Source organism: Capricornis sumatraensis, chromosome 10, assembly GCF_032405125.1.
Source record: "Capricornis sumatraensis isolate serow.1 chromosome 10, serow.2, whole genome shotgun sequence".
NCBI lineage: Eukaryota > Metazoa > Chordata > Mammalia > Artiodactyla > Bovidae > Capricornis > Capricornis sumatraensis.
The window spans coordinates 98058168-98083459 of NC_091078.1; the positions used below are offsets into that span (position 1 = coordinate 98058168).

General features: G+C 53.0%; 1 protein-coding gene across 1 annotated transcript in view; it reads left to right on the forward strand.

Annotated features, from left to right (window-relative positions):
- CCDC12 (coiled-coil domain containing 12) overlaps positions 1–25292 on the forward strand; it is a 40354-nt gene that overhangs the window by 7966 nt on the left and 7096 nt on the right. Inside the window, exon 2 of the mRNA XM_068981935.1 lies at positions 23624–23691. Coding sequence (XP_068838036.1) covers positions 23624–23691 — 68 coding nt within the window. The remainder of the gene's footprint in view (positions 1–23623; positions 23692–25292) is intronic.

The window sequence follows — 25292 nt, forward strand, 5'->3', positions numbered from 1 at the left end:
CCTATTTAATAGGTCAGGAGACCTGGGGCTGTAGGGACCTCTCATGTCTGTGCTTTGTCATGTTGTCAGTCCTGGGTGGTCCCTTAAGCTCTGGCCCTGTGTCCCTCTCCACTCCTCACCCCCAGGAGCTTGGGAACAAGCAGCCCTGAAGAAGAGGTCACCTTCCCATCCGGTACAGAAATTGCCACCAGGTTGCCTGGAGGGATCCGCAAGACAAAGCAGAGAGCCTGTGCTTTGTGTGTAGACTCTCCGGTTCAAATCTCAGCTCCACTCATCCCCTCTTTGGGATGAGAGCAAATCTTTAAAGCTCTAGACCTCCCTGTCTCTGTCTGTAAAATCCAGACCTCATCAGTAGCCAGGAGCACAGAGAAGGGGTCCAAAAGGGTCCATCTTAAAGTCTTGCACACGGGCCTTTTACCAACGTGGGTGTCTGTCCTGTCTCTACTGCCCTCCTGGAAGCGGGAGGTCAGGTGGTCCTCCAGCCCTCTCTGTTGGATGACAGTGGGTGGAGCCCACCCTGTTTCCAGCGGAAGCAAAGAGGACGTCCTCCTGGCCCCCTGACTTTACTCAGCCCAGCCCTGATTCCTTGAAGGTATCAACAGAATTCATTTTTAGTGCAGGAGGTTTAGATTAACCAAATAAAGAAAAAGTGAATTTGCAGAGCTGCAACCTGGATGAGGTGTGCTGTACCCGTTCATCCTAAGGACCAATCTTCACTTCCCCACCTCTGCCTGGAGCCCGAGGTCTTAGAGGCCAGTGAAAGGGAGAACCTCGTGGGTGGGAGGTTTGGGCTCCCCACACAGACACCAGTTGATGAACAAGTATTGAAACCTTGGATTGAGTCATCCCCTCAGAGGGCCCTGGACTTGTTCATTTGTCAAATAAAGGTGTTGAATCAATCAGAGGTCCTCACACCTACTGGTGCCCCAGAATCACCTAGGGAGACAACTTGCAGTTTCTTCCCTGGCTCCGTCCGAAACCTCCTATTGGGATCTTAGGATAGTGGCTAGAAATCCGAGCATTTTTGAAGTTTCCCGAATGATTCTGGTACGGTATTTATCTGGAAATCCCTGATCACTCCCTGGATATACCCCCTTGACAAAAGGAAGTGGAACACTCCCTTTCCTGGAGCCCTTCCTAACTGCAGAAACTCTGCAGCCAGCCACCCAACAAGTATTTATTGAGCACCAGCTGTTTGTCAGGCACTAGGGATCTAACCTGTGAATAAGACTGCGTCCCTGCCTCCACGGACTTCCATGGGAGGGGCGGGTAGGGGCCCTTGTTCCTGAGATAAGTCCAGGGGAGAGTGGTCTTGCAGGAGAAAGCAGGAGTCCAGTTTAGGCCACTTTAGTTCTGAGATGACTTTTAGACACCTAAGCAGGCATCTGCTGAAAGATGCTTGTGTAGGAGGATTCGAAGCCTTGGGGCTAGACGAGATCCCCTGGTTACGTGCCGGGAGCCAGTGTGAGGAATCCCGCCCGTGACAAGGTCATGAGGAAGGAAGCTGACATACGCAAGGCGTGCTCAGACTTCAGGGACCCCTCTGGAAATTCCTAAGCATGTACCCCAACAAAAATCTGCCGGCTTTTGTGCTCTGCTTTTCTGCTTTTCTGGTATTCTCTGGGAAAAAGTCAATTCAGGGTTTTAGTCTTCTGCATTTGAAAGGGATGTTTCAGTTAAACCCCTCTGATAGCTCTCTAGCCTGCCTAACAGGTTCCCCAGACCTCTTACAGCTTGTGAATTGCTTACAGCCCCCCAACCGCGGGAGGCACAAAGCTTAAAAGCATCTTAAAGATACAGAGCCTTTTCTAAAGAGTTAAAAATTATATTGGTAGAGGGTTTTCACTGTTGACTCAAGGATTGCTGCCAGACCTCCTTATTCTTTATCTTTTAGGCACCTGGAAGGATGTTAATGTAAGCAGGATGTAGAAAAAGATACATAGTAGTTTTGATGTTAGCAACACTAGACTTTTGAGTTAATTGCTTCTCTTTTGCTGTAAATCACTGCACTCCCTCTACTTGTTATAAGTTGCTGTATCCTTGCTGTCTAAGAATGTAACTTTCTTTAGTGCTTTCCGAGAGTGGCACCAGACCTTGGGAAGATCAACACAAATAAGTCTTGTGGTTGACAAACCCTTATCAGAAAAAAGGCTGTAAAATGTTAATTGGCCCTTTTGGTTGGAAGATGATGTAAATTACCTAAGACTTGTGTATACAATTAGGTATGCAGAGAGAAAAGCCTGGTTTTGATAAGAGTCTGGACTGCTAACGCTGCATAACTTTGTGTTACCCATTGATCTCCATGTTTTATCAAAAGTATAAAAGGCCTTCTGAACAATAAAGGACGGGACCAGATTCTCGGACCAGCTTCTCGGACCAGTTTCTTGAACTAGTCTCTCGGCCTGGTTTCTGGGGAATCTGGCTCCCCCCGTGTCTCTCTCTCTCTCTCTTTTTCTCTCCCTTTTCTTCCCTCTGCTCTTTACTTTAATTTCAGGCTGAATTTCCATCTGGGGCGCGGAGGCTCGCCAGGTCTACTTATTTGCCCTGGTTATTAAGATCCGCGAGAAAGGGAGCTTAAGGCGAGGCACCCTTAGATATTCAAGCGGGCACCGGTGGCCCAACGTAGATGGTGCAAATTCCTTGTCTGGAATTTTATTGGTCTTCCGCGTAAACCAAGCTATTCAGCCCTCTTTCTCCACTTAATCTTCCTACTGCACTATAGTTTCTTAATCTAATCTTATATTAATAAATAAACAAGTCTTTCCACGCCAACGCCGTCCACCCTTCGAATTCCCTGGATCCACCGGGGCTGGACCCCGGCAGTTACGGAGTTTAGACAGCAAAGGGGGTTCAGTTCAGTTCAGTTCAGTTGCTCTGTCGTGTCCGACTCTGCGACCCCATGAATCGCAGCACGCCAGGCCTCCCTGTCCATCACCATCTCCCAGAGTTCACTCAGATTCATGTCCATCGAGTCAGTGATGCCATCCAGCCATCTCATCCTCTGTCGTCCCCGTCTCCTCCTACCCCCAGTCCCTCCCAACATCAAAGTCTTTTCCAGTGAGTCAACTTTTCGCATGAGGTGGCCAAAGTACTGGAGCTTCAGCTTCAGCGTCATTCCTTCCAAAGAAATCCCAGGGCTGATCTCCTTCAGAATGGACTGGTTGGATCTTCTTGCAGTCCAAGGGATTCTCAAGAGTCTTCTCTAACACCACAGTTCAAAAGCATCAATTCTTCAGCGCTCAGCCTTCTTCACAGTCCAACTCTCACATCCATACATGACTACTGGAAAAACCATAGCCTTGACTAGACGGACCTTAGTCAGCAAAGTAATGTCTCTGCTTTTGAATATGCTATCTAGGTTGATCATAACTTTTCTTCCAAGGAGTAAGCGTCTTTTAATTTCATGGGTGCAGTCACCATCTGCAGTGATTTTGGAGCCCAAAACAATAAAGTCTGACACTGTTTCCACTGTTTCCCCATCTATTTCCCATGAAGTGATGGGACCGGATGCCATGATCTTCATTTTCTGAATGTTGAGCTTTAAGCCAACTTTTTCACTCTCCACTCTCACTTTCATCAAGAGGCTTTTTAGTTCCTCTTCGCTTTCTGCCATAAGGGTGGTGTCTTCTGCATATCTGAGGTTATTGATATTTCTCCCAGCAATCTTGATTCCAGCTTGTGTTTCTTCCAGTCCAGCGTTTCTCGTGATGTACTCTGCATGTAAGTTAAATAAGCAGGGTGACAATATACAGCCTTGACGTACTCCTCCTTTTCCTATTTGGAACCAGTCTGTTGTTCCATGTCCAGTTCTAACTGTTGCTTCCTGACCTGCATACAATTTCTCAAGAGGCAGGTCAGGTGGTCTGGTATTCCCATCTCTTTCAGAATTTTCCACAGTTTATTGTGATCCACACAGTCAAAGGCTTTGGCATAGTCAATCAAGCAGAAATAGATGTTTTTCTGGAACTGTCTCGCTTTTTCCATGATCCAGCGGATGTTGGCAATTTGAGCTCTGGTTCCTCTGCCTTTTCTAACACCAGCTTGAACATCAGGGAGTTCACGGTTCACGTATTGCTGAAGCCTGGCTTGGAGAATTTTGAGCATTACTTTACTAACATGTGAGATGAGTGCAATTGTGCGGTAGTTTGAGCATTCTTTGGCATTGCCTTTCTTTGGGATTGGAATGAAAACTGACCTTTTCCAGTCCCGTGGCCACTGCTGAGTTTTCCAAATTTGCTGGCATTTTGAGTGCAGCACTTTCACAGTGTCATCTTTCAGAATTTGAAATAGTTCAACTGGAATTCCATCACCTCCACTAGCTTTGTTCATAGTGATGCTTTCTAAGGCCCACTTGACTTCATATTCCAGGATGTCTGGCTCTAGGTGAGTGATCACACCATCGTGATTACCTGGGTCATGAAGATCTTTTTTGTACAGTTCTTCTGTGTATTCTTGCCATCTCTTCCTAATTTCTTCTGCTTCTGTTAGGTCCAGACCATTTCTGTTGTTTATCGAGCCCATCTTTGCATGAAATGTTCCCTTGGGATCTCTAATTTTCTTGAAGAGATCTCTAGTCTTTCCCATTCTGTTGTTTTCCTCTATTTCTTTGCATTGATCGCTGAAGAAGGCTTTCTTATCTCTTCTTGCTATTCTTTGGAACTCTGCATTCAGATGCTTATATCTTTCCTTTTCTCCTTTGCTTTTCGCCTCTTTTCACAACTATTTGTAAGGCCTTCCCAGGCAGCCATTTTGCTTTTTTGCATTTCTTTTCCATGGGGATGGTCTTGATCCCTGTCTCCTGTACAATGTCACGAACCTCATTCCATAGTTCATCAGGCACTCTATCTATCAGATCTAGGCCCTTAAATCTATTTCTCACTTCCACTGTATAATCATAAGGGATTTGATTTAGGTGATACCTGAATGGTCTAGCAGTTTTCCCTACTTTCTTCAATTTAAGTCTGAATGTGGCAATAAGGAGTTCATGATCTGAGCCACAGTCAGCTCCTGGTCTTGTTTTTGTTGACTGTATAGAGCTTCTCCATCTTTGGCTGCAAAGAATATAATCAGTCTGATTTTGGTGTTGACCGTCTGGTGATGTCCATGTGTAGAGTCCTCTCTTGTGTTGTTGGAAGAGGGTGTTTGCTATGACCAGTGCATTTTCTTGGCAAAACTCTATTAGTCTTTGCCCTGCTTCATTCCATATTCCAAGGCCAAATTTGCCTGTTACTCCAGGTGTTTCTTGACTTCCTACTTTTGCATTCCAGTCCCCTATAATGAAAAGGACATCTTTTTTGGGTGTTAGTTCTAAAAGGTCTTGTAGGTCTTCATAGAACCGTTCAACTTCAGCTTCTTCAGCGTTCGTGGTTGGGGCATAGACTTGGATTACCGTGATATTGAATGGTTTGCCTTGGAGGCAAAGGGGGTTAGATACTGCCTAACAGTGTATAACTTTATTGCTACTTCTGTCTCAGATATTCCTTTGGAAAAGGTGTATGGATTCATTACACATTCTATTGTATTATCTATAGATTATAAGATAAAGTCAAGCATGTATCTGGTGATACTTTTCAAGTTGACTTGTCTTTATACTTAGAAATGTCTCTTAATAGTAGGCTTCCCTGATGGCTCAGATAGTAAGGAATCTGTCTGCAGTACAGGAGACCTGTGTTCGATCCCTGGGTCAGGAGGATCCCCTGGAGAAGCAAATGGCAACCCACTCCAGCATTCTTGCCTGGAGAATTCCATGGACAAAGGAGCCTGGCAGGCTGCAGCCCATCGGGTCGCAAAGAGTCGGACATAGCTGAGCAACTATCACTTACTCAACAGTTTTCCAAAATGCTTACACAGTTTTACACTCCCACCAGCAGTGTCTGAGAGTTCTTTCCAGTACTTGATATGGTTAGTCTTTTTCATGTTAGCCTTGCTGATGGAAGTGCAGGGGTATCCCTTTGTGGTTTAAATTTGCATTTTCTTCCTAACTAATAAACTGTATCTTTTCGTATATTTATGTGAAGTGCCTGTTACGCCTTTTATTGGGTTGTTGTTCAGTTGCTCAGTTGTGTCCAACTCTTTGCAACCCTATGGACTGCAGCATACCAGGCTTCCCTGTTCTTCACTGTCTCCCCGAGTTTGCTCACACTCATGTCCGTTGAATCGATGGTGCCATCCATTGGGTTGCCTGGCACTTTTTCCTATTGATTTTGGGGAGTTCTTTATTCCAGTCTTGAGCGCGTCCTTTGTTCTATATATGTATTCTAGCTGTCTCTCTGGATCTTGACTTTTCTTGCTTTTAATCACATTCTTTGATGAAGAGAAATTTTTCATTTAACGTAGGCCAATTTATCCATTTTTTCCGCTAATGCTTTGTGGCCCATTTAAGGAAATGGCTGCATACTCTGGGTCATGTTGATATTCCCTTGTGTTGTATTCTAAAAGTGCTATTGTTTTACGTTTCACCTTTAGATTGCCTATCCATCTGAAATTTATTTTTACATCGTTTAAAGTAGATGTCAAGATTTTCTCCCCATATGGATATCAGTGACTCAGCACTATTTATTATCTGGCATTTATTTTTTTAGAAAGAAGACTATTTCTCTCTGAATGTTTGGCATGCAGTGTCCTTGATAAGACATACTGCTAATCTCCTGCAACTTCTTTTTTTAAAAAATCTTTATTTATGTGGCTGTGCCAGGTATTAGATGCAGAACGTGGGCTCTTTAGTTGTGACATGTGGGATCTGGTCTCCTGACCAGGGATCGGACCCAGGCCTCCTGCATTGGGAGCTCAGAGTCTTAGCTACTGGACCACTAGGGAATTCCCCCGCAGCATCTGATAGTAGTTGTAGTTACTATAATAATAGTAGTAGTGACTTTTTTTTTTTTTTGCTTTGAATGTTACTGAGTCCCAGTTCATGCCAGCCCCCCAAGAGATAGGCAGCTCCTTGGAGCAGGGACAACTCAGATTTATTTTGACAAGGATTTAGACATTTCATGGCCTGGGCAGTTGTCCTGCGTGTTCTGTGTCCCATAACTCTGAGCCTGTTGGCTTTGTGCACCGCAAGGGACTTATTTTGGACTCATGAGGACGGCAGGGGCCTGTCAACCTGGCTCCCCAAAGCCACTTAGACTCCGTCCACTCTGTCCACACTCTGGAGCAACTGGGGGGTGTTCTGACTAGAAATATGAGTTGCCTCGAGCAGTTGCTTCTAGGTCAGTTGTCTGAACTCGGGCTTTGTGTTTTACATTCCCGCCTGCTGACCCTTGGAGCAGGATGTGGTTGCTCTGTAGTACTAAGTATTGTAATCCAGGATTGAAATGCAATCTGTGCTATTATTATTATTATTTAAAAAAATGTGTTTGTTGGAGTCTAGTTAATTTATAATGTTGTGTTAGTTTCAAGTGTACAGCAAAGAAAATCAGTTATACATAGACATATGTCCACCCTTTTTTAGATCCTTCTCCCATAGAGCCCATTACAGAGTATTGAGTGGAGTTCCTGTGCTATAGAGTAGGTCCTTACTAGTTGCCTATTTTATACATAGTAGTGACGTGTATCGGAGAAGGCAGTGGCACCCCACTCCTTTCCAGTACTCTTGCCTGGAAAATCCCATGGACGGAGGAGCCTGGGGGGCTGCAGTCCATGGGGTCGCTAAGAGCCGGGCACGACTGAGCGACTTCACTTTCACTTTTCACTTTCATGCTTTGGAGAAGGAAATGGCAACCCATTCAGCGTTCTTGCCTGGAGAACCCCAGGGACGGGGGAGCCTGGTGGGCTGCCGTCTATGGAGTCGCACAGAGTCGGACGCGACTGAAGCGACTTAGCAGCAGCAGCAGCAGCAATGTGTATGGGTTTCTCTGGTAGCTCAGCTGGTAAAGAACCCCACTTGCGATGCAGGAGACCCCTGTTCAATTCCTGGGTCGGAAAGATCTCCTGGAAAAGGCATAGGCTACTCACCCCAGCATGCTTGGGCTTCCCTGGGGGCTCAGACGGCCGCCTGCAATGCGGGAGACCTGGGTTCAATCCCTGGGTCTGGAAGATCCCCTGGAGGAGAGCATGGCAACCCACTCCAGTATTCCTGCCTGGAGAATCCCCATGATCAGAGGAGCCTGGCGGGCTACAGCCCGTTGGGTCGCAGGGTTGGACATGGCTGAGCGACTAAGCACAGCACAGCAGTAGCGCGTGTGCGTGAGTCCCATTTTCCCAGTGTGTCTCTTTCCCCCTTTCCCCTCTGTGTTCTTGTTTCAGGAGAAGATATGCCCCATGTTTCGTCCTGGGATGCTGAAGAATACCTCCCCCCAACACACACCCTCATATTTTCCTACCCCCCAGATACCCCCAACTCACCTCCACATACACGCAACAGTATACCCCCAAACCTCCCACCCGCATTGACTCCCTTGCATCATTGCACCCCACACCTCCTCACATACCCCCAGCCCCCTACCCGCGCACCTCCCCACACACCCCAAACAGCAACCTGCCAGACTATGCCCACACCGCCTGTACTCCCAACCCTGAGTCCCCTCATCCCACCCCTGTATGCATCCCATAACTCCCCAAAGCACACATGCCCCACGCCCCATGCCCTCAACACTGCCCTCCCCCCAACACACACATCCTGAACAGCTGGGAAGACTCGCGTGTCTAGTTTCTAAGCCCCCGCAGAGATCTAGGAGACCCCAGTGGCGGAGCTTGCTGTGGCTGGGGGTCACGGCTGGCCCTGCTTCCTCCGGGGCCCTTCCCTCACTCCTGGGTGGCTGGCTTCTCCCCGGTTTTGTTTCGGAAGGAAGCAACAGCTTGTACTCTTGAAAGAATTCCTAGAGGAGAAACAGTTGCTGTGGTAACGATGCCCAGTGGGGAGTAAAATCTACACTCCAGGGCTGTATTGACTCTGGGCTCTCAAGAGCTGCTCTGTCTAGAGAAAATGCGAGTGGCTGTCCTTTCAAGGAGAGCACTCCGTGTCCCCCCAACCAACCCATCTCTCCTCGTGTGCAGGGCAGGGCTGCACTCAGGGTCTGGCAGGGCCATCTGAATGCTAAATAATTGTGTGTGTGTGTGTGTGTGTGTGCAGGGCGATCTGAATGCTAAATAAGAAGTGTGTGTGTGTGTGTGTGTGTGTGACAGCTGGAGAGGCGGTTCTCCGCTGACAGCAGAGCCTTCCTGCCCTGGGTCCAGGAGTCCTTGAGAGCCGGGCTCTTTGGGGTGAGCAGCAAGTTTCCAAGCCCTCTCCTCACTCCTGCTGAGAAATGCCGGCTGTGTGCTGGGCCTGTGAAGGGATTGGGGGCCAATGTCAGCGAGGCTGGGCCCAGTGGGGCAATGGACCTGTGCACACTGGTTGCAATCCTGCTGACTGGCGTGCACTGGCCTGGGGCCGGAGTGTGTGTTGGGGGGTGCCCTGAGAGAGCTGTGCGGGCTCGCAGGAGGGGTGAGCTGTGTGGAGGAGGGAATCTTGGACCCAGTGCGAATCTCCTGTATCTTATTGGCTGGCCTGTGGGTCACCTCTTCATTTGGGCTTTGTGTTCCAGGCGGCCTAACTCTGACCTGGTGGAGGTGCCGCAAAAACCCTTGAGGAGGGGTGTGAGGGGCTGGCTCTCTGGAGCCCTGGGAGAAGGAGGGTGGGGTGGAAGCAGAATAGGCCGGTGGAAAGGTGTCTGACTTCAGGGAGACTGCCTGTGGAAGCCCCCGCCCCAGCAACCCCGCACACTGTGGCTGGCTTTTCTGACCTGGATTCACATCCCCTGCACGCATGATGGAGCTGCCCTTCTAAACCGTGGTCAGCTCAAGCGCAAGGCCTAGGTTCTCCTCGAGATGAAGAGAGGGGAGGAGAGAGGCGTGCGTGTGGAGTCAGTCATGTGCCCCTTTTCAGAGATGGGGTGAGGGGAGCAGGCCTCACTTGGGTGATGGAATTCGGGGGCCTCGTGCTCAGGGTGCAGGTGAGAGCGTCCGGCCCCACTGTCATCGTCATGGTCGGCGCCTACTGTTCATGGTGCGGCCACAGCAGAGAGCTCCACACGTCACAGACGCTCCCTCATTTAACACCCCTCTGCAGTTTTGGAAAGTGCTGCTCAGAGAGGGCCATGAACTCAGGAGTCCCACAGCTCTGCTGCTTTGTGCGGTTCAGCTTCTCAACCTTTCAGCCCAGCACATGGTTAAAAGAAAAACTGCTTTGCTTCCAGAGGAAATATGTGTAGGTGAAAACCAAAAGACCTTGTTCAAGCAATTTTTTCCCCCACAAATAAATGTGCCAGTTCTGGCTTGTAGTTTAAATTTGGTTTTAATGAGGACTTTATCACTTGGAGATCGCACCAGAGAGGAGACAGCTGTCTTCCCTGTACTTCTCAGACTGTGACACTCTGAGAAGCAGCTGATCAGAGGTTAAAATAGCTTCTAGTCTCCTAGGAGCTTCAGCGCACTTTGTTGCTCTGTAAACCGCTGACTTGCCTGGGAGTTGACTTGTCAAGAATTTGCTGTTTGAACTGGGGTTCCAGGGTGGGGGCCTTGCACATTTCAGGCTCAGCTCCAGGTTGGGATAGAGAGATAGTGAAAGGAACCCAGGTGAGACCTTTGGCTTGCCTGCATCTGCCATCGGCCTTTGTGGTGGACCTGGGGCGATTCTGGAAACACATCCACAGAACACTTTATATCCCGAGCCCAGCTGCTCCATTTGCAAACTGGGCCTCAGGACCTTTGCCTGGCTTGTATCCAGGGCCTCCCCGTGGATCAGATGAGTCAGGGTATCTAAGAAACGTGGAATGCTTAAAGTGATGCTCATGATGTTGGACTGTTCTTATATGTGGCCACATGAAGCCAGGGTACTTAGTTGCAAGCAACAGAAATCTGTTCTGGCTGGTTGGTTTGTTTGTTCATTTGTGAAAAAGAGAGCATACCGTGGAGATAGGCAGTCAGAAAGAAGCCCAGCATTTCACAGGAAAAGGGCTTGCCCTCAAATGTCTGGACACTGCAGCTGCTTGCTGCCAACACTTCCAGAGAAAAGTCTGTTTGCTGGCCCCTCTCTCTGCTGGGACAGAGAGTAGTGGGCACTCTCAGCTTCTAGAGCATGAAGCTGGCTCGTCCTCTCCCAGGACTCCACATGGAACCTTCCCAAGTAAGGGAAGGGTGTGGTGGGCACTGGGCAGCCCATAGAATGACCTGGGAATTCAAGTTCCGGTCACCTTCTTGCATGGCTCCAGGCAACGTGATAAAATAGACAAGTACCAGTCCGATTGAAATCTAAACCCCGGGTCTAGACCAGCCCAGCTCTTGGCCTTCTCGTGCTGTGCTCTGCCTGGGTCTCTCGTGGCCCGTGTTTATGTTGCATGAGAGATTTCTCTGTTTCTTCTCATCCTGTCTACTCTGATGCAGAGCCCACCCCGGGGACCACAGGCAGCTTGGGGTGGCTTCATACAGGTCACTTCCTCCCCTGGGTCAGCCTCTTTGAGAGGAGGGATGTGATCTGACTCAGAGGCTCCTCAGCTGGGGCCATGCACTAGAATCATGACCTCGGAGTGGGCCAGCTCTTGAAACATGCAGATTCCTGAGTCTTACCCTGCAAGATCCTGATTGAACACATGCCCTGGGCCTCTGGATGTAGTTTTTGTTGGACCGGGTGCTCTCTGAGGTCTTTGCAGCTCTAGCAGTTGGTGGCTTTGTTGCTTTTCTCACTCAGTAATGGACATGGTCACCCTTCGGTGGCTCCTGTGCAGAAAGCACTCCCAAGCCTTGAGGCTGTTTGTTTGAAAGAGTTTTGGGGGCGTGCTGCAATCAGAAACCTCTGTTTAAATGCTGACCTGTCTTTTATTAGCTGTGAACTGTTGAGTAAGCTCCTTAGCTGTTCTGAACCTCCTCGTCTCGTCGTCGTCGTCTGGATGGGATGATAATGCCTGACCCCAGGGCAGCTGTGGGGGTCAGAGGCTCCATGTGCACGGGTGAAGCGTGGGCAGCTGTGTGAGCACAGCCTGGCATCATGCAGCTGGCAGGGGCTGTCCCTCCAGACACACCAAGGGGGCAGCTGCCATCTGCCAGCCTTGGGGTGAGGACGTGGCCTTTTTGACCCATTCCTGGCTTGTTTTTCCCGTGGCCTCAACCAATGACCGCTGCCCTTTCCTTTCTGGCCCTTCCCGAATGTTCTTTATCAATAACACCCCATCACATTGTTGCCACCTGTGTGTCGCTAGTTTCACACTGCTTGTAAATGAAGTCTGTAGCCCCCGGGGCAGGCCTTTCCCTGCCGTTTCCTCCTCCAAGGGCACTGTGGGGGTCTCTGCCCGCCCTTCGGACACAGGGCCCAGCCTCACACACCCAGTATTTCTAGTAACTCTGGCACTCCCTGTGCTGCCCTGCCTGCTCTGCTTTGACTGCCTGTCCCTCCAGGTCAGCTCGAATTTCATCTACCGCCCAGCTGTTAGTCACCCCGCATTCCCACGGCTCTGCGGGAACTCTCCATTCACCTGTCTGCTTCCTCTTTCACCTGCCCCTCAGCTCCCTGAGGGCAGCAGTCGTGTCTTAGTCACCTCCGCCAGGTTTCAGGACTCGGGGCACTCCATGAACATCAAAACGACGAACTGAAGCAATTTGACGGGCGCATGGATCTGGCAGTTGGCTGGGCTGAGGTTTTCCTGGAAGAAAAGCAGGAGTTTGGGAGGAGTTCAGGGGAGAAGGCAATGGCACCCCACTCCAGTACTCTTGCCTGGAAAATCCCATGGACAGAGGAGCCTGGTAGGCTGCAGTCCATGGGGTCATGAAGAGTCAGACAGGACTGAGCGACTTCCCTTTCACTTTTCACTTTTATGCGTTGGAGAAGGAAATGGCAACCCACTCCTGTGTTCTTGCCTGGAGAATCCCAGGGACAGGGGTGCCTGGTGGGCTGCCGTCTATGGGGTCACACAGAATCGGACACGACTGAAGTGACTTAGCAGCAGCAGCAGCAGCAGCAGGGGCTTATTTAAAAGTCTGCGGGCAGCAGCCATGCCAGCAAGATCAACCTCACGGTGTGAAGTCTAGTGAGTCTTGCTCAGGCGCGGACTGGGCTTGCTTTGACTGCTGTGCGCATGGAGAAGAGCTGCTTGTTTTAGCGGGTCGCAGGCTTATAGAAAGCCAGCCACGTGACACTGGTGACAGGAGCCCTGGTGTTGTCCCGTTGGTGGCCGTTGGGAGAACCGTTTGGCGGCACCCACCATCGGTGCAAACAGGCATGTGTGCTTAGGTGTCTGGGGGAGGTGGGAGGGTGTCATTTCAAGGGCCACTCCCGGTTTTCAGGCCCTTGCTGGCTGCTTCCATGGAATCCAGGATGGTGAACACATGGGAGATAGACACCCTGGGGCCTCCCTCCAGGACTCTGCTTCAGAGCCCCGCCCACCAGCCAGAGTTAAGTGCAAAGGCTGTTTGTTCTCCAGCCTGGCGGACCTGGAGAGAGTCAGACACCATGGGGTTCCGGGGGGCTGTTCATTCCCCACAGCTGATCGGCTGGGCCTGGTGACTCTGACTGTCCCTTGTGGCCAGTCCCCCAGAGCCGCATGTGGCTGTCCCATCCCCGGGCAGGGGCCTTCGGGGACCTTACCGTTTGCCATTGGGATTCACTTGCTCTGGCTTTAGCTGTGAGCCTGGCACGGTGAGGAAGTCCCGGGGGCTGTGAGTTCTGCTTTGTGGCAGGGGAGGCATTTTCCCCCTCCCTCCAAAAAAAGGGAAATGGTGGGGCCATGGAGGGGAGGCGGGTGACCTCATGGATCACCGTCCGTTAACTTCGTAACTGAAATCTTCAGGCTGATTATTCACAGGGAGATGTTTGGCCTGATTGGAGGCGCTCGGCTTGCAGCGTGGCTGCTGGTTGGACTGCCGGGCCCTGTCCCTGGGCACTTAGGGCCGCTGGTATGTGCAGGCCTCCTCTGCCCTCCCCTTTCCCCAGCAGTGCTGGGGTTTTTGTTTTTGTTTTCAGCTTGAGAAAGGTCATTAAACCCTGATGAGGCTGGGTCGGGCCTGAGGGCTACCTATGGTTCCCTGCTGGCCCGCTGGGGCAGGTGAAGGTCAGGAGAGTCCCGGGTGAGAGTGCAGGCCAGACAGGGAGCCGCAGGCAGCTCCCTGCCTCCGGTCGCTTATGTCTTTAAGTCATTTCGTAAGTCATTTGACAACAGAAGGAAAGGAAACGGAGGAAGCACTACCCACAGCCTTGTTGTGTGACCGTCCCACGCCAGTGTTGCCATGGTTCCGCTCACACTCACGTGTGTGGCTACACGCCCCCCCATCCTGTCCTGTCTCCAGGTAATGCCCGTCAGGTCGCTACTCGGGTGACAGCGCTGGCGGGGGGTGCGAGCCGCTAGCCTGCCTCCCTGCGCCCGCAGGTCACAGCCTCCTCCGGGCCCCACTGCTCCATATCACGAGAGACACACCAGGGAGCACCTCTGTGTACATCGCCCTTCTGTCTCCTGTGGTGCTTTCCTGGGACGGGAGTTCCTGGCCCAGAAACGGCCATACCTGGGGCTCCTCGTGGTTTGGTTGCGTTTCCCAGAGATGACACCAGGAAGGGATGTCAGCCCTGTGATGTGAGGCAGAGTGACGTTAGAGGCCAGTGAGATCCTCTGAGTGTTTGAGGTGGGCGGGAGGAGGGTCAGAGCCAAGGTTCTGTGGAGAACCCGAGGCTGGAGGCCCACCCTACCCTTGGGGCGCCAGCAAGGCCGAGCAACAGGACTCCGGGCAAGTTACTTCACAGTACCATCACCTCCAACTTTCTTATCTGTGAGAGGAGAAAGCAGTGTTGACCTTGCTATGTTTCTATGCTGATGAATTAAATAGTGTTATTTCCATTCATTGAACAGTCAGTTGCCTGGCATCCTGTTATGACTGCTAGGAGATACAGTAGAACAGAGGTGAAGAACAGCTGGGTCCCGCCCTCCCCAGAGCTCGCCTGCTCTTGGGGAGCCTTCTAATGTTGTGTGGGACCTTGTTATATTTGATCCTTCCCACTCTCTTAGGAAGTAGGCACGGTTGGGATTTTTTGGCCCTCATTCTCCAGGAAAGAAGAAGTGCAGATAATTGACAGAGGGGGAGGGTAGGACAGACGGCTGAGGGGTGAGCAAGCAGATGTGTTGGCAGAAGGAACCATGTATGTAGCAGCAGGGAACCGGCTTCCAGTTGTCTGTCTGTCTCAAACTGACAGAAAGACCTTGGGGTCCGACACGCACAGAGACCTGTGCTAGGTGTCACCAAGCCTCAGACCCTGCGTCCTCGGAGGCAAGGATAGCGATGCCTGGTGCATGAGTGCAGTGTGGCGGCCCAGACCACGTGGGGAGGAGAGCCTTGTCTGTCGGGGTGAACTAACATGTGCATCCTGCCTCTCCTTGCCCCCCACCCCGGGTTGCCCATTCATTTGCTCTCCATTGTCACCTGCTGCCGTGTGTCAGGTGCTGGCGAACAATGACGGGCAAGCCTTTTGTAGCTTAATCTAGGAAGACAGATGACAAGCAAAATCTCGAATAAACAAATCAAGGTAAAATCAAGTGTCTGGGACAGTTATCACTTGATGGCCTGCCTGGGAAGAACGCCCTTCTGCTAAAAAGGGGTGTAACCTTCAGCCTGCACACAGCCGGGGGGAAAGTGCCGCAACCTACCAACCGTCTTCCAGCTGCCGTGGAGCTCTGTGGTGGATGCGGAAAGAGGTTTCTGTGGGGAAGCCTCACAGATGTGGTGTCTGCTCTTCCAGCCTGGGGACCCTGAGGGAATCAGACAGGTCATTCTTCATTTGAGTCTCAATTTTCAAAATGAACAGTTGGTCACTTACAGGAACTTGGCAGAAAATAAAGAAGCACTATCAGAAAAGGATACCGAGGGCTCAGGGAAGCAGGTGGTGGCGGGGAAAGGAGAGGATATGCCTGGTTCTCCAGGCCCCACCGCTGATGGTGGCCAGGGCTCAGGACATCCCAGGATGCCAGCGGTTCTCTCCCACCCTGGATATCATGTAGGGTTCTGCCCCACGTGGCGGATCCCAAGTTAGTGCCTTTAATCCTCAAACACGCTGGGACAGAGCACCGGCCCCACTTTAATGGAGTGGGGAGAGCCTTTAGTGGAGGCTCAGAGAGGTCCTGCAGGTGCCCACGGTCTCACCACCAGTAAGCGATGGAGAGTGATTTTCCAACCGCGGGTCTGTCCAGCCCTGCCGCCCGGCTTCCTGCAGACCACAGTGCATCCATCCTCCGGGGGGCCGGGCAGGAGCTGGGAGCCTTGCCTTGCTGCGCAGGGGAGCTGGTCCAGGCTGGTGTGTGTGAAGGAAAGGAGGCGACTCGCCTTTGCTCTTCCCCCGGTGTTACCTCTCAGCGGCTTTCCTGCAGGGGCCGTGGGGGGGTCCTTGTTAACCCTCTGCACACTCAGGGTGCTCGTCCCCTCTGCTGCCCTCCTCCCAGCCCCAATCCCACTCAGCCTTTAAAGTGCAAGAAAAGCGGGGGACTTCCCTGGTGGGCCAGTGGTTGACATTCCTGCAGGGAACACGGGTTCGATCCCTGGTTCAGGAACTAAGATCCCAGATGCCACAGGGCTGAAAAAAAAGAAAACAAGAGAGAAAGAAAGGTGGTATTTCCTTTGGCAAGCCTCCTCAGACACCTCAGGTGCCACCCAAAGAAGCCCCCGTGACCTTTCCTTTCCTCCTCTGGGCTACCACCCCGCTGAGAATCTGAAGAGCTGTGGATTCTTCCTCTGGAAAAATGAGCCTTTGCACACCGGGCCTGCGTGTGTGTCTGATCATGAAATCCTGTCCATGGACCAAGGCTGAGTGCCCACGTTGGTCTGTGAACTAGCCAGTACCTACTGGATCTTTTTTTTCCTTCTTGGCACCCAGTGTGGAGTGCCTAGCAGAAGGGAGCCAGTCAATATTTCTTGACTGGTAGACTGCTAGACAAAGGTCTGTATAGTCAAGGCTGTGGTCTTCCCAGTGGTCACATATGGTTCTGAGAGGTGGACCGTAAAGAAGGCAGAACACCAAAGAATTGATGCCTTTGAACTGTGGGGCTGGAAAAGACTCCTAAAAGTCCCTTGGACAGCACGGAGATCAAACCAGTCAATCCTAAAGGAAATCAGTCCTGAATATTCACTGGAAGGACTGATGCTGAAGCTGAAGCTCCAGTATTTTGGTCATCTGATGTGAACAGATAACTCATTAGAAAAGTCCCTGATGGTGGGAAAGACTGAGGGTAGAAGAGGGAGGTGTCAGAGGGTGAGATGGCTGGACGGCACCCCTGATACAATGAACATCAACTTGGGCCAACTCTGGGAGATGGTGACGGACAGGGAGGCCTGGCGTGCGGCAGCCCGTGGGGTCACGGCTGGGCGACGAAGCGACAACAGCAGGCTGCTGGAGGACATGCCGCCGCCTTTGGGCATGACTAGTTCCCCGTTTGCACTTGTGACCAGAACAGGACCAGACTTGGCTTGGGGCCACCTCCCCACGCTTCTCTGCCACACACAGGACGTCAGTGGTCATCCGGGGCGAGGCTGTGCGCTGGAACCTCAGCCTGTGTCCGTGCCGACCGTCGTCAGAGTCCAGGCATCGGTCCTCAACCCTGGACAGCCTGAAAGCTACCGCACCCTTTCTCTTTGTCCCCTCAGCCCTGGCACCGTTTTTGTCTCAGGCGCCTTCATTCTCCCAGTGAGTCCCGGTCAGGACCTCAGTCGTCCCTGACTCCTCCCGCTTCAGGCACCCCCTTGTTCTGTGCCCCGCCCCCGACCCCGCCCCCTCTGGCCCTGACCTAGTTCCAGGCTCTTATCAGCAGCCTTATCTCCCTCCCGCTCCCTTCTGTCCTCCCAGCCCTCCGCTCCCTGTAGCTTTGTTCTCTCCGCTCACGAGCCTTTAGGGAATGTCCGCACCCGTAAGAGCTTGGGCGGCTCTGGGGCCGTTAGTCCCCACCCTCCCCTGCTGACCTCTGATTCCTGGTGGAGCCCTGAACCAAGGGGAACAAGAGATCTGTCCCCCGCGTGCCGGTTGTCTGACACGCCTTCTGACGTGTTTGTGAAGCAGACATTTTAATGCTCTCGGGACTGCAGAGAATGCCTGGTGGAGACAGTGAAAGTGAACACTCCTCATGACCTCCGCAGGTGCCAGCAGTCTGGGCCTGTGGCCTGTGGCTCCTCCGCAGCCCTTCCCTTCCTCCCCTCGGGGTCTGCTGTCTTGTCACCCAAGCTGCAGGCCTTCCTCTTTCTTCCCTGATCATTTCTTTCTTAAAACAGGGCCGTGATGTTGGTGTGATCCTCACACTTTTCATAGATGAGAAAATCCAGACCAGAGAGGTTGAATGACTTGCCCAAGGTCACACAGCAAGGTGAAATCAAGGCCATGAGCTGTGCCTTCTGTAGGCGGTGTCAGGCCCAAGGGTACAGGTGGGTAAGACAAGCATCTGCCTTCAGGGATCTCCCTGTCTCCTGGGCAGACAGTGGGCACACAGGCCAGGTGGTCCTAGCAGCAGGCTGAGTACCAGGGCCCAGAGTCAGGGCCCCTACAGCCCACGAATATCACTGTCTGCCCACGAGGCTCGGACCCTCCTGCCCACCCCGTTCCCCCATCTCTGGGCAGTAGAGGGCTGTGCAGCATCTATGTCCAGGCATGGTGGCTCTTATCATTGCCTCTTCAGGATGAGTCAGACTCTGGGTGACTGCCCTCCCTCAAGTGCCCTTGGCACACAGCTCCTGCTGCAGCTGCCCCTGACAGGAAGTCCCTGTGCCTCCCCCCAGGGTGCCCTGGCTCTGAAGATGTGTGCAGGGTGGTGCTGTGGAACATGCCACGTTCACCCTCCACGTGGTCAGTCCCCTCCTGCTCCCCGATCCTGGCATCTGGGCCCGTCTCTCTGTGACTTTTCCCACCCTGGGTCAAGTAGGGGCTGGAATGGCTCAAACCCGGGCCACTTTCCCCTCTTCCTAGGGGACTAAGGTTTGGAGCCTCTTTTCTTCCTCTCTTTTAAATTTATCTGCACCACGTGCCATGTGGGATCTTAGTCCCTCAATCAGGAATGGCTCCCAAATTAAAACCAGCCCCTCCAAAGCACCAAGTCTGAAAGTATCCCCAAATTGATCAATCTCCAGCTGGTCTAATAAGGAAAGAGAAAAAACGCAAATTATCAGTATCAGTGGATATCACCACAGATTCTGCAGACATTAAAAGGATAAGAAGAAGATATTATAAATGACTTTGCCAGTAATTTCAGTATAAATGGAAATTTTCTTGATAGACACTATATAATAAGATTGACTCAAGAAGAAAGAGGAAATCAAATGAGCCTCTACCTAAAACCTCACAAAGGAAAACTTCAGGCCAAGATGAATTCTTATCATATGTGTGAAGGAGAAATAACACCAATCTTGCACAACACTAATTTTATTTATAAAAGTGTTGTTCCTGGAGAAAGGATTTCAAGCGTTATGAAACAGGTTAGTCAGGCTCTGTTTGGGGTAGGGCTGTTTTTGAGAACCCCTGAAGTCCTGCCTCCGCGGTGCCTTCCTCCTGGGGGCTCTGAGGAGGGTGAGAACAGGGCTGGGGCTCTCGTGTGGAAACCTGGGCTGGGGTCAGAAATGTGGGGCACCTCCAGGAGCGGACAGGTGGCCTGTGGGGAGGACCCCGGTCCAGGCCAGGACTTCCCTGCCCTGCAGCCACCAGTGTTGTAAGAATTTGGCTCTTCTGGAGTTGGTGAGGAGAGTTGAAGAGTTGGTGTAGTTGGCAAAGAGTTCATGAAGGTGATCTAGTCCTGGCTCTAGGCTATACCTGGAGGGAGTCCAGGAGATACCCCCCCAGCGAGAGGCACTTGAGGAAGGGGGCTGATGATGAGTAGGAATGATCGCAGGCCTGTGTCCTGGGCCCAGAGGAGTGGCAGAGCCCAGTCACCTCCGAAGGCGGCCTTTGGAAGGTGGCCTTTGAGCTGGCGTCTAGACTGGCCAAAGGGTGGGCCTTCTTTGGGGTTATCAGAATGGACAGGACTTGAGACAAAGGGTCCAGTGTGTGGACGAGGCCAATGCGGACGGGCTACGGGGAGTGGGCTGGGCCTGGGGAGGCTGCGAGGGGGATGCTGTAGTCCAGAGCTTGTCCAGAGGGTGTGGGGACCAATGAGAGCTTTGAGAAGAGCACACGCTCCATCCATGTGGATGGACAAGGTGCAGAGAGAGGTAGGGGAGGGGGATTAAAAGACAAGGCGAGAATGCAGCAGGCCGCGGTGTTCTCCAGAGCGGAGGGGGAGTAGCTGTGGGCTTGGCTGTGGTGGGGACCATGGGTGCGGGGTAGAACATGGGGTTGGAAGGAGGGGAAAGGGTGGGGGTTTGGGGAAGGTATGCATCGGAGGGGCTAGGCAGTAAGTTGGATTTAAGGGTCTGGGGGCTGGTGAGGAGTCTCCAGATCCCCTGGGACACCATGCACCCCGGGCCATCTGCCTGCACACGCTTAGGTGTCTTCCAGGGCGGAGACGTCAGCCCAGCTGGCTATGACTGGTCTGATCTCACATGTCCAGATCTGATCTGCGGTGGGAGCATGGCAGAAGTGACCGAGGCCAGAGCTGTTTTTAGAAACTTAAGTGCCTCTCCCATCTCCTTGGCAGGAATGCAGGGCTGGGTTCAGGAAGACCTCAATCCAGACCCACAGCCAGTGCTGACACGTTCTGTGACCCCAAGCCAGTCTTTCCTTTCCATAAGGGCCATTTGTCAGCTTCCCCCATGGGTTGAATTGAGGGCTTAAAAGGCGGCGGTCCTGTGAGTCCTTCAGATCTGAGGGTCTTAAAGAGTCTCAGGCTGGGTGGACCATGAGGCTGGCCAGTGCCTCCTGTCCCCTTGCCTAGCAGTGTGAGCGCTGCCTGTGAGCCAGGCCAGGGCCTCCCCAAGCCATGCGCTACCCGAATTGCCTTTGCACGGGCAACTGCAGCACACCTTTGCGTGGCCTGCTCACTCGTTCACCTGCTCCCACCCCCCCAACACACATGGGTGTCGTTCCTGAGCCCCTGCTCTCACACAGACCCTGCTCTCCCGACTACAGGGGGCTTCCTCGACCTCTGCAGCCTACGCCACTGCCGCAGCCGCCCGCCAGACTGTGCGGCATTTTCTGTAAATGTCATTTAGATCGTTGGGTGTTTTCTCACTTATTAATGAGTAACTTGGCCTTTGCCGAGACACTCGAGTGTCTCCAGGACCCCGGGGGGGGGGGGGGGTGACAGACACGCCGCTGAGTTTGTTCTTGCTCAGGGTCTGGGAAATGGGCATGGGGTTTGCAAAGGACTCACTCCCAAAGGCTGTCCCCCCCCACCCTCTGCCCCGAGCTGGCCCAGGTTAGCAGAGCCCACGGGGAGAGAAGCCTTGCTGGGTCTTGCCCGCCAGCCCCCTTGAGGGGAAGGCTAGGCCTTTGCTGTTCTCTCCTCTGTCCTTGCTGCCGGGTGTTTGTGTCCATCACCTCCTTCCCCTGAGGCAGGACCCCCGGCCATCTGGGAGTCCATTGGCTGGCAACCAGGAAGGAGTTTGAACGTCCTGGCTTCGGCTTCTGTGCGTGTGTGTTCTGAGTCTCTTTCAGTCATGTCCGACTCCTTGCAGCCCTTTGGGCTGTAGGCCGCCAGGCTCCGCTGGCTTGTGTAATCACTAGCATTTGTCAGGAAGGGGTGTCCGCAGGCGGGAAGCCACATGGGGAACCCTGACTTCTGTTTTAGTTAAGAGTGTATCCTCTGCTCTCCCATCTCTTTGGCCATCACCAAATCTGCTTCTGCCTCTGTGCCTCCCTGCCCAGCCTCGTCAGCAGGCTTCTGGGAAAGGCCTGTGGTCCTTCCGCCTGTAGTTCCCTGCCCCCGAGTCTCCTCTGGCTCCCGTTGCCTAAGAACCCTGGCCAGAGCCCTGTGTGACCGCCCGCCTGCCTTGACAACCTTACCTGTGTGTCTGTGCTCCAGCCACCTGTGTATTCTTCAGACCACACCCGCTCTTTGCTCAAGCTTACTCCCCTCTGGGAACGCCCTTCCTGCTCCTATCTCCCCATCCTATGACACCTGCATTCTGCTCACGCCTCAGTAGGAAGCCAGGAAGCCCCCCACCCACCCACCCCACAGGCCCGTGTTGACCTCACTCAGGTAGCCGCTGTCATTCATTCCTGCCGCCTCCTCCCAGGAGACTGGGCCACCCGGATTGAGAGCCAGGTCAGCATCTTGCCCTGTTCACATCGCAGAAACCTTTCTCTGGGCCAGAGCTCCCAGCTGGGGTTGGTGGCACAGTCTGGTGGCTCCCAGGGTCTCCACGACAAACACTGGCAGGAAGTGACTCATAATGTGAGTGCCGCCTTCAGGGAGGCCGTTGTCAGTGGCATAAACAAACCTCTAGGAGAGGTGACACAAGCAGCTATTTTACTTAGACTTTATATGTTCTTATCTCCCTGGCAGCAGGTTCCCCATGGCAGGGGCTTCCAGTTGTCTCCTCGGAACATGCTCCAGCGAGTCAAAGGCAGGTCATGGCTGGTAATCAGGGGCACAGGGACTCCCTCTGGAGGGCCAGCCCTGGCGTGCAGGGAGACCCCACACAGGGCTGTGTCCCAGGGCCTCTCAGGACAGGCCCTGGGGACGGGGGCCTGCGTATGTGAGAGCATGCTCCGTGTTCACTTGTCTGCAGGCAGGTCTGATCCAGCTGCCGTGGTTTTGTGGTAAGGAAGGAGTGGAAACAGCATGGGGTGACTTTCTGCCATGCCCTCGGCATACCTGGAGAGCAAGCGTACTCTGTCAGGGTTGAGATGAACGTGGCTTCTCTAGACCTGCAGAGGGGCTGGGGAGGATGTTGGTGTAGGGGAAGGAAGTCCAGGCGTGCCAAGGAAGATAAAAGAACCAGAGTTAGGGATTTCCCTGGTGGTCCTGTGGTTGAGACTCCACGCTCCCATGGCAGGGGGCCAGGTTCAACCCCTGATCAGAGAACTAGATCCTACCTGCTGCAACCAAGAGTTCACACTGCATGCCATGGCGAAGATGGAAGATCCCGTGTGCTGCCACTAAGACTCGTCACAGCCAAATAAATACATGTGTTTTTTTTTTTATAGAACCAGATTTAGAAGAAATTGTTCCCGTGGAAAGTTGAAACCAATTCCCCTGCCCTCTGCCCCACTTAATACATTGCAAGAATGAACTTGTACAAGCCTGGTCCTAACTTGAGTGATACTTCTTCAACGAGCCAAATAGGTATCTCTGGAGAAGCCTCTGGCCTGGAGGGGTTTCAGGAGGCCTGAGCTTTTGTTTCAGGAGGCGGGACAAAAGCTCCCGGTGACTCGTCTTCGCTCTGTCCCTTCCAACTCCTGAGGGTGGCTCCATCCAGACCCATGAGGGTGGCTGGTGGCCTGCCAGCATGGGCCCTCCTCGACCCTGACCAGCGTCAACTCTCAGCACCCACGACCTTCCAGCTCTTCCTGCACATGCACTCTGAGGGCTCCCCAGGTCTGGGCCTGGGCTGGGGTCAGGGGCTTTAAATTCTGCTGGGGGAGCCGAGGGCTGGAAGGGCGGCTCCAGCAACGTGCCTGTCAGCTACACCAGGCGTGTGCTTGGCGGAACCCCAGGCTGGTCCTCGCCAGGCCGTCCTATTCTCCGTTAGCTGCCTGGGCAGTGTGGACTGGAAGGAGGGGTGTTCATCTGAGCAGTGGTTTCTCTCCCTTCCTTTTCAGGACAAGGAAGACGGGGAGCCAAACACCAAGCAGCTCAGAGAAGGGGAGGAGGAAGGCGAGAAGCACAGGTAACACCTCGCACTCAGCTCTCTTCCCGTACCTGTCGGTTTCCGCGTCGTCCCAGCATCGTCCTGTCCACATCTGTCCTGTGGCTGCCTCTCCACCCCATGGCCACCTTGTTCAGACAGGACAGTCTTACTGTTGGAACCTTTTCTGCACCCTTGCCCTCACTGGCTATCTGACTCTCAGCCACCGGCCATTTTTTTAGCCACCAGACCCCTCACATTATGTCTCCTCACTCTCTTCTGAAATACTTGGGGTGGCATGGTTCTGCAGCAACCCCAGAATCAGGTCCAGACCCTCCCTGGTGTGTCAGGCTCTGCTCCAGCCGTCAGCCTGGGCTCCTGCTCCCCGTGAGGACTGGAGCTTTTCTTTTTCCTTAATGTGTGTTTATTGGGCTGCACTAGGTCCTACTTGCAGTATATGGGATCTGGAGCTCCATGATCAGGGATTGAACCCCGGGCCTCCTGCACTGGGAGTGCGGAGCCTCTGCCACTGGACCACCAGGGAAGTCCCCGGGACTGGCTGCTGAGGCCCTGAGAAAGCTTATCCCAGTGAGCTGTGCTTTGGAAGGGTGCCCCCCAGAGGAAGCTGGGCCGGCGACTTCCCGACGCCGCAGCCTGCCCTGGCCTCCTCCTCCAGGGTGAGTGGAACCCTCCTCTGGAGGCCGGCGCCTCGTCTGCGCCTTTGTGTTCAGGCTCCGATCTCGGACGAGATGGGGCCTTTTCAAGCCCACAGGGGCGCATGTGTGTCTGCACGTGTGTGACTTCACAGTTTGCAAAGTGTGTTCACACCGTCCTCACGGAGGCCCTGGGGTCTCGCCACCTCCCTTGTTTTCAGAGATGGCGACGGCCCTGTGCTGAGGAGGCTGGTGATGCTCCATGCTGGTGCAGGGACCCTGGTCACCCCAGCTCTGGGCTCTGTGGTTTCTCGTTGGGGCTCAGCGCCCCCAGCACGTTGTGCAGCCTGCGCTGGTGACAGAGACAAAGGCCAGGTTGTTGCTTTTTATTTGCCAAGTGACCACAGGCTCAGGGGCTTGGCGGTGGGTGCCTGCAGTTTTCTCCTTTCTGTGGTAACTGCTGAGAGACCCTTTGGTTTCCTCCGGGCTTGTCCTCAGGGTTTTGATTGCTGCCGGGAGCCTGAGTCATTTCTCAGATTCGGTCGTCTACCCAGACACAGTGCAGGGTCAGGGGTGGCGGCTGAGGAAATGGGCAGGCCCAGCAGGACTGGAGGCAGGCACCCCGGTGCCTCGCCCCTCACCAGCCTTGCTGGGGAATCACCCACCTTGCTCTCTGCCCGTCCTCTGGCCCATCTGTCCACGGAGACCTTTTAGGAATCATGGCTGTTTTAGTTCCTATGGCTTTCCTTATAAATTTTAGAGTCAGCTTGTTAATATCTATTTTAAAAGCTTGCTGAAGGTGACAGAGGGGGACAGTGACGTGCTGTGGAAAGTGGGAGAGGAAGAGGGGGCTTTCTGGATGTGGCACCCTCCCTGTTATCTTAGCCCAGTCCTTAGTGGCCCATCTGTGGGTATTTCAGAGAGGGTGGGAGGGGCACACTGTCTCATGTCAGTTTCTCTTGAAATTTCAGGTCGTCATCACCTAAGCGT